Here is a 14315-nt window from a genome sequence, read left to right as displayed (position 1 = left end):
AATACGGCAGGTGAGCACAAGTTCTTTTCAAATACATCTTTCAGAGGTTCTAAAGCAGTTTTTTAAAAGCCTTTGGGGAAAATCTCACATTTTCTGAGAATCTAACAATAGCTATGGTCTCCCCCTACCCCCAACTCCCTTGTGAGGGGTCCCTAAACTCCACTCCCAAACCCCAGATAAGAGGTGGGAAACAGCAGAGGTACAGTCTCCCTAAACAGCTGTGGGACTAGGTATCACAATGGACAGTCTCTACCTGTGTGTCCTTCTCATCTGTAAGGCTCTTCATCTTTAAGTTACCAGTGTCAAGGTCAATGTCCTGAATACAGTAAGTGTACACTTTAGATGTGAGCTAAAATAATTACGGCCATAAGACTTTGAACTCATAGTTCTCAAGTTTTCAGACTTCAGGTACTTATGAATGAGCATCAACTTCATATCCTGACAGACCCAGAATGCATGGCAAGTGCTACGAGCTTGCTCTATAGGGTCTGCTAACTTTCTAAAATGGTTTTAATCTAACAAGAAAAGTCTACAAGTCTACCTCTCCTATTCTAGAAGCTATGCCTCAGTTTCAGGGCAGAATACAATGTCCTCTCCCACCCACACACAAAAAGAAAGATACAATTTATACAATGTATGTTTTTAGTAGAATCCCTTACCTTAGCATTACAGACCCTTATACTTTCATATCCATATAATAGTCAAGAGGAAGGCAATATACACAGTGCTCCCATTTTAAGGATTAGCAGAGAATGTATCCTTTAAGTGATCATACGAGAGGGCCTTCCAAGCACCTGGACCCAAGCCATACTTCTATAAATATTTCTGTAATGCCTTTGTACTAAGAAGGGGGAAAATATTTCTCTTAAATTCTAAGAGGAAAAACCTGTGACAGTGATAACAATAGTACCATGCTTTTACAAAATAAAAGCCGTTTCAATTTGAGAAATGTTATATATGATTAAATGGTTTATGATATTCATTAACAAATCAAAGTAAGCCAATCATCTATGACTTAAAAACAGAGGCACAATTCACTGTGTATAATTTTTTAAGGCACAATTCACCATATATAACAGGGGAAAGTTTCATACTTACCTATAGCACAATATAAAATCTAGAGAGGAAAAAAGGGAGGGAAAAATTAGTAAGGATCAGCATTATACGTTCATTTCATATAAACTTCTTTCAATAAGAATTGAACAGTGTCTGCCCACAATGCTAAATATGAAAAACAAAACATTCCATTGTTAAACTTGGCTATAGAATATTGAACAAAATGTAAATTCTTAGTACATTTGTTTGCTCACTTTTAGTTTGTGCATCTTCAGAAGATATCCTAAGGGAGACTTAATCTTTACTCCGGGGTTTATCAGAGGTTAAATATCTCTTTTGTAACACAAAAATCTCACAAGAGCGATAAGGCTATGAGATCTCCAGTGTCTCATTCTCCATAGAACTGTCACAGACTGTGCAATATGTGGTCAGAAGAGCCTTTGTTAGCCCTTCAATGTACACATTCATTTTATAAGGCTCTACTTTCAGTCCTCGCCATGCCTCATTCAATATTCCTACTTCTGAGTATTTTCGGATCCAGTTCCAAACCTGCATTTTTCAAGCTCTAGGCCTACATTCTAAACTGCTTTAGAACTATCCATCTACTGCACCAGGAGCAGCTCATATGGCTTTGATGGGAAGTACATCCATTGTTCTTTGTAAGCTCTGCCTGTGATCACCCAAATAGCTCCCAAACGATTTGGGTTACATTTTTCATCCTCATTCTAAGTGGTTTCCAAGTCCTGCTGCTGCTGCTGTCTTCTCTGTTTCTTACTTACAGTGCCTTTAGTAAGTGTCCATTTCCACCCTATCTCAAGTTTCTCAAATGGCCAATTAGGTTCTTCTAAATCACTTTTCAATTTACAGCGTTAGTATAGCCCTGGTAATAGTAGTACATGTGTGTATATATTTATATATTTATAGAATATATGTAAATGTGTATATATACCACCTATATACACATATATGTATATATTTATATATATACATGTTCATTCAAATCCATCTACAAAACTGATTTAATAACCAAAGCTTTTCAGATACTACTTCAAAGCTTTCAGAATTTCTATGAACTTCTTCAGTAGTTACTATACTATTTGACAGACATCTCTACATTCAGATGAAAATAACCAAGACTCAGAGAAGGTAGGTTCTGGGTTGTGACTAAGATAGGAAATAATGGCCAAGACCCAGAACCTTGGTTTTGTTTTATATTTTCTCTCTCTCTCTCTAGGTTATTTTTTAGGTATAGTTTCATGTTTTGCCCAGAGAATGCAATTCTCCTACCTATTCATCCCACATAAGTTGGGTTTTTGGTTGTTTTTTTTTTTAAAGCCTGGGGCTTAAGCTCAGGGCCTAGGCACTGTCCCTAAACATCTTCTGCTCAAGGCTAATACTCTACCACTTGAGCCACAGCACCACTTCTGGCTTTTTCTGTTTATGTGGTACTGAGGAATTGAACCCAGGGCTTCATGAATGTTAGACAAGCACTCTACCACTAAGCCACATTATAAGCCCCACAGTTGGGTTTTAAATACATACCATCATGTCTTCCTTATTGTTGAGATAGGGTATTGTTAACTTTTTTCTCAGGCTGGCCTCAAAGCTTTCATCTCCAGATCTCTGCCTCTTAAGCAGCTGCGATTACAGGTATGAACCACTACAGCCATCTCTATTTTTTCTGTTATATTATTTCACTATATATCAATTATGAGATACCTACAGAGGCCAGAGCTCAGCAAAATTCATCTAAAACATTACGGATAAGACTATTAAAAAACTATACTTCACTAGGTTTTGGGTTGTTTTTTTTCTTGTCAGGGGCAGAGGGGAAAGGGCCTGAATTAAAAAGCAAGCTATACAAATTTGCTGATAACTGAGAAAAGAACAGAAGCCTTTCCATACGACAAACCACAAAATCTTTCTCAAAAGAAGGTAGTATTATAAACCTTAAATGCGACTTAATATTGAAAAGATAAGCTGAACCTCTAGTTACAAAGCTGAGGAAAACAAAAAGATGTATCTAGATTAAAATGAGAAATGAATGTCTAGAGTGAAAACATGCTATGAGATAAGACATAGGCAGTGCCTGTTGTGTTCATGTAGGTGACAGGATCTGGCTGCCTGCCACAATAAGACTATCCAGGAGGGGGCTGGGAAGGTGGCTCAGTGGTAGAGCCCTTGCTTGCATGCCTGAGGCCCTGGGTTCGATTCCTCAGCACCACAGAAGCAAAAAGGGAAAAAAAAGCCAGAAGTGGCACTGTGGCTCAAGTGGTAGAGCACTAGCATTGAGCTGAAGAGCTGAGGGACAGTGCCCAGGCCCAGAGTTCAGGCCCCACGACTGGACCCCCTCCCCCAAAAAAAAGACTATCCAGGAGGAGAAAGGAATGGTATTATTCAGGGCTATCATATTTCCTTTGCATATAGAAGACTAGATCTTTTCTTAGACTGAACCACCCTTTTTAATCACACATATTTTATAAGGCCTCCTTTACAAGAGGAAGATAACAATCACAGATGATATGACTTATCTGCACATTAAAAAAAAGTCCTCATTTTAAAAGAAATAAAAAGAAAGCTGGGCAAAAGTGACTTACTTTTGTAATTCTACCTACTCAGGAGGCTAACTAAGATCCTATGACCACAGTTTGAAGTCAGCCTAGGCAGAGAAATCCGTAACATTCTCATCTCCAATTAACCAGCAAAAAACCCAAAACTGGAGATGTAGCTAAATTCATAGAGCACCAGCATGAACAGAAAAGGCTGAGCAAGAACATGAGCCTCCAAGTTCAAGCTCCAATACTGGCACAAAACAAAACAACTAGAACAACAACAAAAACTACATGCACAGAAAGAAAAAAAGAAATTTATTTAGAAAAACATGTATTCCATCCAAGTGCCAGTACCTCAAGCTAATAATCTTGGCTATTTAAAAGGCTAGAATCTGAAGGACTGTGGTTTCCAGGCCAGCACAGGCAGTACAGGTCTCTAGGCTCCATGTCCAAATGAAACAGCAAAAAGTGACTCAAGAAGAAGAGCAAATCCCTGAGTTCAAACTCCAGTTCTACCCAATGTCCCATACACCTATGATATACATTTACACACACACAGACACATAAATTCATACTGCCAAATGTATGTTATACACATATACACATACATAGTCATGTGTATTTCACTTGAACCATGCCCTCAGCTCATGTGTATTTCAATATGTAAATGTCTAGAGATCTAATGATAGCCATGCAGCCAAGCATACAAACTTACAATAAATAAGCTTGGATTTAAAAATAAAATGACCAGGAAAAACTCTAAGTATAGGAGAATTAAAGAGCAGAAGTACAAATTAACACTAGAAAAACAGTATTAAGATATAATAATCGAAATGTTAACAAAGTAGAGAAGCTGAAGCAGTATATTATTATCTCAAATGAGTTAGCTCTTGTTTATGTATAAAGCATGATGTCAAAATAATCTCTTAGCTTATGCCATGGATTAGAGTAAATTGAAACTATATCAGAAAACACATCCTCTCTCTTTAAATTCTGTTGAGGAATAAAACCAGTGCCTACTCTGTAAAAAGACCTTGGAGGTCAGATTTTTTAAAAGCAATTTTGTAATAAACTGGGAGTAACTTAGGATAAAATGAAAAGTCACAGCTAGCTTAAAATAAAACAATTTCACGATCAAGATTTTTTTTATATTTTTTTTACGATCAAGATTTTTTAACATACATACACACAAAATGATATTAGAGCTGTCTATATTAAAGAAATCTGAGATTCTCACTTTTCAAACCTTCCCACTAATTTAATAACTGAAGTGAGCAAGAATTTCAACTCTCTCAATACATATTTTCCATCAGTCTCATTACTTTTGCAGTACTAACACTAAACCAGTAGGCTCCCTTTCAACTAAGTATACTAGCAGGAAATGCTCTAGTACTTCCAAAAGAACAGAACATACACAGTGAATAAATTATTCCAAGACACTATCTTCATTTCACTTAAGCTTCTCTCTATACAAACAACAGAAATCTAAAAACAATCCCCTAAACATCACTGTTTTTTGGCTATTCAAACACTGATTTAGGTACTGTAGCACAGGGAATCTGAAGAAAAAAATCTCGTCAACTAATTTTAAGGTACAGAGATTATTTATGTGGGCAGACTTAATCCAACTAATGTAAGCAGTTCTCAGTTAGGTACTGGTCATCATGACTGTAATCCTAGCTACTCAGAAGGCTGAGATCTAAGGATCATGGTTTAAAGCTAGCTTGGAAGGAAAGTCCATGAGATCCTAATCTCCAAAATAAACTATCCAAACAGCTGGAAGTGGAGCTGTGGTTCAAGGGATAGAATGCTAGCTTTGAGCAAAAGAAGTTCAGGGAGAGTGCCCAGGCTCTGAGTTCAAGCCCCAAAGAGCAGTTCTCTAGCACATGCATGGCCTTGGGTTTGATCCTCAGTATTGCAAAAATAAGTAAAAACAGGGTTAAGGCACATGGCTCAAGTGATTGAGTGCTAGCCTGGCAAGAATAAGGTCATAAGTACAAATCCCAGTACTACTGTTAAAAAAAAAAAGTAATCTTTTCCATCTGAAGGGTAGGACAAGGCAGTGACATTCAAAGAACAAGCCCCAGGACTGGCAACAAACAACAACAACAACAACATGTAACCCTTTCTTTTCCTGAGCCTTTCCATTTTTTACCTATTGAATACTGTACCGATTTTAAAGTGTTATTTCAATTTCAAATGTATTTTGAGCTAAAGAAATTATTTATTTTTGTTACTATCAATTAGCTGTATAAGGGAGTTTCATTTTGATGTGTTCATATATTCAAAAATGTATCTTGGGCTGGGAAGATGGCTCAGTGGTACAGTGCCTGCCTTGCATGCCTGAGGCCCTGGGTTCGATTCCTTAGCACCACATAAGCAAAAAGAAAAAAAGCCCGAAGTGGCGCTGTGCCTCAGTGGTAGAGTGCTAGCCTTGAGCTGAAGAGCTGAGGACAGCGTCCAGGTCCAGAGTTCAGGCCCCACGACTGGACCAAAAAAAAAAAAAATGTATCTTGATTAGAGACTCGCCTTTTGTCATTCTCCTTCAATCCCCTTCCCCTTCCCAAACCAATAAAGAAATTAGTTTTGAAAATGAATGATAGGAAGATGGTCTATTACGGGGTAAAAGTACTGGTGGGTAAGGGTAGGGTAGAGATGATAAATAGGGTGAATATGTTCAAAATATTTCACACAAATGTATGAAAGCAGAACAATAAAATTTGTTGAAACTGCCTTAAGAAGAAGGGAATAGGGCTGGGGATTTAGCTCATGGAAGAGCATTTGCCTGGCAAGTGCAAGGCCCTAAGTTTGGTCCACAGCTACGGAAAAAAAAAAACGGGGGGGGGGGGGAATTAGAGAGCAAGGAAGAAGTGAGTCTGACTGGAGTAAATTGTATGCATCATATATAGATCTAAATGTTATAATGAAACTCTTCTTATGCAACAAATATATGTTAATAAAAACACACTTTTTGCAAGTAACCAACAATTTTTTAATTTTTTAAATTTCAGTTTTGATCTAAGTTAAAAATGACAACTAAATAAAACAATCCAGCAAAAAAGAATTCTGCAAGTATTTTAAGGATGCCTAAGTCATAATGGAAGCCAAGCAGCTTTGGAGGTTTCACTATAGTTCATGAATTTAAGTAGCTACACTGATTGCCCATCTCGGTTTTTCAATTTTAAATTCCACATAGATGAGAGAAAACCAATCTGATCACCAATTTAGGAAAAGTAGGTACTATTGGATCAGTGGTTGTCTACTGTCTAAAAGTAGAGGAGTCACAGAGAAAACACAGTTGTTGTAAGACTCTAGTTAAAAGAATAGTTAAGAATTGAGGGCTGGAAATGTGGCTTGGTGGTAGAGTGCTTGCCTAGCATGCACGAAGCCCTGTGTTCAATTCCTTAGTACCACATAAACAGAAAAAGCCAGAAGTGGCACTAGCCTTGAGCAAAAGAAGCTCAGGGAGAGTACCCAGGTCCTGAGTTCAAGCCCCAGGACTGGCAAAAACAAAAAAAAAGATAGGAAGAATTTCCAGACAATATAAAAATCTCTGAGCTAAGCTGGGTGCCAGTGCTCACGCCTGTAATCCTAGCTCCTCAGGAGGCTGAGATATCCTGATCAAGGTTCAAAGCCATCCTGGACAGGAAAGTCTGTGAGATTATCTCCAATCAACCACCAGAAAACTGGCTGGAAGTGGTGCTCTGGCTCAAAGTGATAGAATGCTAAACTTGAGTGAAAGAACTCAGGGGCAGTGCCCAGGTCTTGAGGTCAAGCCCTGCATGACCAACAAAAAAAAAAAATCTCTGAGCTGGCAACTTCATATGGTAAGTCTTACTACATTTGTTCTTACTGTACTGGGGTCCATTATTAATTTGAGTTACAGTTAATAACATTTGATTCATGTTAGACATCATTCTAGTGGTAAGTATCAAAACCATGGCCTTATACATGCTAGACACTACCAACTGAACTACACTACCAGCTTGAATACACATCAAAACATTACAGTAGCTATCTCTGCAGTGTATTATGACTAATACACGTTTCTTTCTTTATGTTTATCTATGTTTTTCTTCAATGAATATACATGATACTGAGTTATTATTAGAAGAAAATATCTTCAACTCCTCTGATGTCTATGAGGAGGAAGTCTATCAAATATCATTGGTCTCTCTACCTTCAATGTCTTTATCTCAGGAATGATTCATCCTAGTAGTGGTAAACCTGGGAAGTATAAATATAGTGAATTCAGCCTCATCCTATGGTTTCTAAAAGACTCCCAAGTTCTCAGTTCTTTCCACACCATTCTGGCTGCTGACACCTGGACAAGTGTGGGCGGCGGCGAGTCTTAATTCTGGAATTCAGGTAGCAAATCCATTTGGCTCAAACACTGAAGAATGTCCTCCAGTTTAGCCTTACTAATAAATGTTATATGAAGGCCAAGTTATAGGAAGTTCTACAATTTATACACACATCCTTATGTTCATTTTTTTTCTCTCACTCCCGTCTCCCCAGCCAGGTTCATTTTTTTATGTGAGAACACTGGGATTTGAGTTCAGTGCCTTATACTTTATTCAGCCTGCTTGCTCGGTTGGTGATCTACCAATTGAGCCATATCTCTAGCCCTGCTTTTTGCTAGTTATTTTGAAGAGTCTTGAGGACTTTTCTGCCAGGACTGGTCTTGAATGGTGGTCCTCTAGATCCTAGCCTCCTGAATAGATAGGACTGCCCCTTAGTAAATTTTACAGATACCTTAGTTCTATTGCTTATTATTAATTTAATCATTATTGTTAATTAATTTAATCATTAATTTAATCATTACTCATTCTTTTCTTCCTTCTCTTTCTCCCTTCTTTCCTTTTTTTTTGATTTTGTGCTGGTACTAGGGCCTCATGTTTGTTACGACGTGAGACAGACCTTCAGCCAAGATTTTTGCTAGTTAATTAGAGATAGAGTCTCAAGGACCTTTATGCCTAGGCTAGCTTTGAATTTTAATCCTCTACATTTTAGCCCCCTGAGTAGCTAGGATTATATGAGCCATGGATGCCTGGCTAAGTTTTGTTACTTCTATATATTTTGTTTTCCTGTTGGTAGGACAATCAACCTACTCCATCAACACATAGAAACTCTGTTGTGCTAGGCGTTCCCAATTTCATAATGGGCATCCAAGTTTCATATTTTTTATATATTACAAATGGTGGCTGGGTGCCAGGTGGCTCACGCCTGTAATCCTTGCTACCCAGAAGGCTGAGATCTGAGGATGGTGGGTCAAAGCCAGCCCAGGCAGGAAAGTCCACGAGGCTCTCTCTTATCTCCCATAAACTACCAGAAAACCGGAAGTAGCGCTGTGGCTCAAGTGGTAGAGTGCTGACCTTGAGCCGAAGAGCTCAGGACAGCGCCCAGGCCCAGAGTTCAAGCCCCATGACAGACAAAAAAAAAAAAAAGTGAACTCTAAACATTTCCAATAGCTTATGCTTTGTCATCTTTTTTTCCCCCAAGATAATCTATAACTGGGAACACTTGGCTTCCTGAATTTTCAGGTTCACCCATTTTTGTGCACTACTGGCCTCTTTGCTGACTTACACTGCCACTGTTTTGGTTTTTTTTTTTCCTTTCTTAATTTCAGTACATCTCCATTATATAATCATTAGCCTTTTCGCCTCTTTGAACACCATCTCATTTTGCTTCTATTTGCTTCAAGTTGTCAAGCAATGAGGCCTGTGTGGGTGGATTCCTGTTTCCCACAAGTTCTTCCCATCTAATGTTGTGACACTCATTAATTATACTCAAGTTCCTCAAGTTCCTCTCTCTGGTTCTCACACTATTTCTGAAGCAGGCTTTCCTGGGATTTGTTGTCCATCTAGTTTGTGATAGCTATCTCTACTATGACTTGTTCTGCTAGCTTTTCAGATAACTCTTTTTAAGATTTGTTTACTCAAAAGGAATTTTTGGAATAAATAATCTAACAAGGCCATGTGGCCTTTGTTAATTTTCTTTCCAGAAGAAGGGAATAGGAAGGAGAGAGAGTTCTGTGGTCCACTAGGCATTACCAGGACAGTGGCAGATAGACAATGTACACAGCAATATACACTGGTGGAAGACAGTCTGTAACAGCCTCAATACCTGTTGAGGTCTTTGTAGAGCAATCTTGACCCATTTGAATCCTCACTCTTAATCAGGAGGTATAACAATTGTACACATTTAAAGTGTCTTTGTTAAATTTAGTCTTATGTTAACCAAAGACATTTAGAAACAAGAAATCATTTTAAGCTGCCATAATGAACTCAACCTATTCTATTAAATAAAGCTACAAAAACCATCTGCCTTATTAATGAGTATCATGGATTTTAAAAAATGAAAACTCAACTATTGCTCATTAAAGAGGAATAGCATTTTTAAAAAACATAAAATTTATATTCCATAAATTTACCCTTTCAAAGTATTCAGTGGCTTTAGGTACTTCATAGGAGTGTGTAATCCTTTTAAAAAGAACCCCAGGCCCATTGGCAGTCACTCCTCATCCCCTCTTCCTCATTATCTACCTTCTTTTTCTTTTTCATCAGTCATGGGGCTTGAACTCAAGGCCTGGGTGCTGTCCTGAGCTCCTCCGCTCAAGGCTAGCACTTGAGCCCAGCTACCTACTTTCCTTCTGTGTGGATTTGTCTATTCTGGACACTTCATATAAATGGAATTATGCACTGTGTGACTTGTGTCTGCTTTCTTTCACATTAACTCTTAGAATTACTTAAGTTTCAATTCAAGAAACATTATTTACACACTGATTTCTTGGCCCAGAACACTGATTAGCAACATTTTACTTAAGTCCACTTATAAATCATATCACAGCTGGGCATGCTGGTATGCATCTGGAGCCCCAGATACTCAAGACTGAAGGAAGAACGTTCCTTAAATCCAGGAACTTGAGACCAGACTGGACAACATAGGAAGATGCAATTTAAATAAGTAAAACAAATATTATACACTATAATCTTCATTTTATTGTGCATGAGTGTTTTGGTGAATAGTTCTTGGCCTTTTTACCTAGTGCCTTTTCCCCCTTCTGTATTGTTAGTGTGATTCTGTTGCTGTCTACAGGTGATTGGTCCAGGAATTTAAACCTAATTCAAGCTAGCCTACTTAGGCCTTCACTTCGAATGCAGAACTGGGAACAAGATTCTGTTTTTGACTAGCCACTCTTAATAGAAAGAACTACAATCTCATTCATTATCTGCCACAGGCTCAGGCTGTAGAATTGCCTTTTCACATAAATGTCATGATGGACTTGTCCTGGAAGTTAAGCGAAATGAAATTGATGATGTAACAGATCTTCCCTACAACCTAAAAGCTTTCCATGACAATGAATTATAGTGGCTATTGATTTTATAGACTCCAAAATATCCCAATTTTGGAAATAGGGATAACACAATCTATAGTTCCTTGGCCAGAAGGACTAATCAAGTGCCTTACATCAATGGCAAGAGTGGTGAAATAAGTATAAATAGGGCCAACCATGAACATTCCCTACAACTGTGACACAGACCCTAAGAAAAACCACCTTCTCTGCTTTCCACCATATGAATGCCAACTGCAGTAGAGGAGCCTAAGAGCAACACTCAAAGAGAAATGGAAACTAGCAGACATGGAACAGAAACACAGGAGATAGCAATCCTCAGTTGGTTATCAATCCTCAGTTGGTTCCTTTTATCTTGTATGGAAACAAATCTCAATGTAGAAAACATTCCTTTTTTTTCTCACAATAATTTGAAACCTAACTTATTCTAGGAAGCAGATCAGAATAAGTACGTTTTTTATTATTATTTTATTTTTATTTCTTGCCAGTCTTGGGGCTTCAACTCAGGGCCTGGGCTCTGTCTCTGAGCTTCTTTTGCTCAAGGCTAGCACTCTACCACTTGAGCCACAGCACCACTTCTGGCTTTTTTCTGTTTATGTGGTACTAAGGAATTGAATCCAGGGCTTCATGCATGCTAGGGAAGCACTCTACCACTAAGCCAGGCTAAGTACATTTATAACCACCAATTTCACTGTTTCTATTAAAGAGACCCTGGAAATCTCTGAGTTTTCTGACATTAACGTTGCCCTTTACAACTTCTGTTGTTTTTTTAATTTGGAGACCTTTAGATAGGTTCTACAGGCTTTACTATTACTTCTCATACGCTATGCCCACCAACTACTCTGTTACCATTACATAAACCTTCAAAGTATGTTTGTCAACGTTTCCCTAGGGTGTTACTAGAATGTATAAAAATCTTAATAAGCCTATATCATTTGGTTTCCTAGGAAAGCGGAATATAAAATACATCCCAAGTATACAAGTTAAATGGGATTTTTATCTTATCTTAAAAGGTAAGTTATCAAAAAGATAACTGGAATATCAATACAATGTTCTAAAAGACAAAATGTGAAAACTTAAAAGTAAATGCAACATATATTGCTACTCTCATATAATTTCTACTTTATGACACTTGAAGTAAGTAACAAATCTCAAACCTACCTCCAGTAAGGCTCCAGTTTGAAAGAATTTCAAAGGTTTCTCAATTGAATAATAAAGGCTATGATAGCTCCCCTTAGCCAGGTATGCTCTGACCAGACCAACGGCTATAACCAGCCACCTAGTGAAAGAGAAAAGAGTAATCAGGAGGGGGAGAAAAAGTAGGTAGAATTTAAGGTAATAAAAAGATGTGGCATGGTTTGGGAATGTGGCTTAGTGGTAGAGTGCTTGCCTAGCATGCATAAGCCCTGGGTTTGATTCCTCAGTACCACATGAACAGAAAAAGCTGGAAGTGACGCTGTGGCTCAAGTGGTAGAGTACTAGCCTTGAACAAAAGAAGCTCAGAGACAGTGTCCAGGCCCTGAGGTCAAGTCCCAGGACTGGCAAAAAAAAATAAAATGAAAAATAAAATAAAGACGTGGCAGACCTAGTTTTTTAGCAGCTCTGCTTCTTCCTAAAGAGCCAATGATCTTAGATTATGGTTTAGATCTTAAATGTTCCAAACATCCACATGTTAAAGGCTTGGTCCCCAGGGTGGCACTATTGGAAGATAATGGAACCTTTAATAGGTAGGACCTAGTAGGAAGTTGTTTACGTCACTGGGAATGTGGCCTGAAAGGTGACTGTAGGTCTCTCGTGCTTCCTTTTTTCTCATTTGCTCCCTAGCCTCAAGGTGAGTAGATTTACTCTGCTATCCACTCCGGCTATGATGTGTGTTACCTTGCCAAAAGCCCAAAGCAATGATACCAATTTGCTCCTGGAGTACAACGTCTAAATCTGTGATCCAAAACAAACCTTTCCTTTTTATAAGGTGATTGCCTCAGGTATTATAGTACTATACAGATGACTAACACATGGACTATGTGCTATAAAGAAAAGAAATGCTATACCAACAGCATCCTACTGAAAGTACTTGGCAGAAGTGTCATGATACCTCCCCATCTGGAACTTGCCTTTTTGGCTATCTTGTGTGGTCAGAATAAGGCTAAAATAAAAGGAACAAGCTAAAATAGTCCTTTTGCAGAGAAATCAGGTGCCAGAAAATCTGAGGCAGAGGGGAAAAAATGTGTTTAAGAAAAAATTTAAATGGCTTGTGTAGTTATAGGGCCTTTGAAAACAATAGAGATGTTTTTACAAGTATCTCACTGGCATGTACTCATAACTTGAAACCTATCCTTCCAAAATTAAAAATTTAATAAGAATAGAAGGGTTTTTTTTTGTTGTTGTTTTTTGGTGGGTGGGGATGGGAGGGAAAAACTTGGAGACAGCAAGGGAAGAGGTGGCAAAAAAATTTTTTTAAAGGGTTGGCTTTTTAAAGAATAGTGTTTGAGCTGAATTTTCCCAAACCTACTCAGAAAAGACAAATCAATAGGCCTGTTGATTAGAAAAATGACAAAACAACAAGTACTCAGGGAAAACAGCTGTGAAAATTACATTTCGGCTCCAAGTTACTTTTCAAAAATTTAGCCTTGATAATTTTGTTAAATTCCGTATCAGAACAAATCGGTGTTTATTATGGCATGTCTCCTGAAAGAGAATTACAGATTTACCTAACTGTATGATATCAATTGGGCAATGATATATGCAATCTCAATTACTGGTAAAAGCATAAAGGCTGGGTGTCAGTGGCTCATACCTATAATCCTAGCTACTCAGGAGGCTGAGATCTAAGGATTACAATTAAAAGACAGCCTGGAAAGGAAAGTCTGTGTGACTTTTATCTCTAATTTACTATAAAAAACAAAACAAAACTGGAAGTGGCACTGTGACTCAAAGTGGTAGAGCACTAGTGTTGAGGACAAAAGCTCAGGGAGAGCACCCAGGCCTTGAGTTCAAGTCCCAGGACTGGCATAACAAAATAAAGCAAAACTAGCAGAAGGAACATCAAATAAAGGTTTGCAAAAGACAGGTGTTCTTTCTGCTAATAATTTATTAGCAGTAAATAAAAGTGTTACTTGACACTCTCAATTTCAAATCCTCGGTCTGGTTTACAAAGCCACTCTATTCTCCACCTATGTTCATTTCCAAGGAATAAAAACCTTTCTCCTTGCCCAATGTATGTTAAAATCCCTCTCTTATGAGTGCCCCTGCTAAGAAAAAAGTTTTATCTAAAATTTCTTTTTTTAAAAAATTTGATCAACAGGTGGATCTGATGCAACAATGAGAAGTACAAGTTGTCATGTCCAAAACAAGCT

At 38.0% G+C, this 14315-nt stretch overlaps 1 protein-coding gene across 1 annotated transcript in view; it reads right to left on the bottom strand.

The window, feature by feature from the left end:
* Window positions 1-14315, bottom strand: part of Hacd2 (3-hydroxyacyl-CoA dehydratase 2) — a 77971-nt gene that overhangs the window by 61267 nt on the left and 2389 nt on the right. The window contains exons 2-3 of the mRNA XM_013019459.1: window positions 12124-12241; window positions 1099-1117 (exon numbers count right to left, since the gene is read on the bottom strand). Coding sequence (XP_012874913.1) covers window positions 1099-1117; window positions 12124-12241 — 137 coding nt within the window. The remainder of the gene's footprint in view (window positions 1-1098; window positions 1118-12123; window positions 12242-14315) is intronic.

Source organism: Dipodomys ordii, unplaced genomic scaffold (genome assembly GCF_000151885.1).
Source record: "Dipodomys ordii isolate 6190 unplaced genomic scaffold, Dord_2.0 Scaffold45, whole genome shotgun sequence".
Classification (NCBI taxonomy): Eukaryota; Metazoa; Chordata; class Mammalia; order Rodentia; family Heteromyidae; genus Dipodomys; species Dipodomys ordii.
This window is presented reverse-complemented; position numbering and strand designations above follow the sequence as displayed.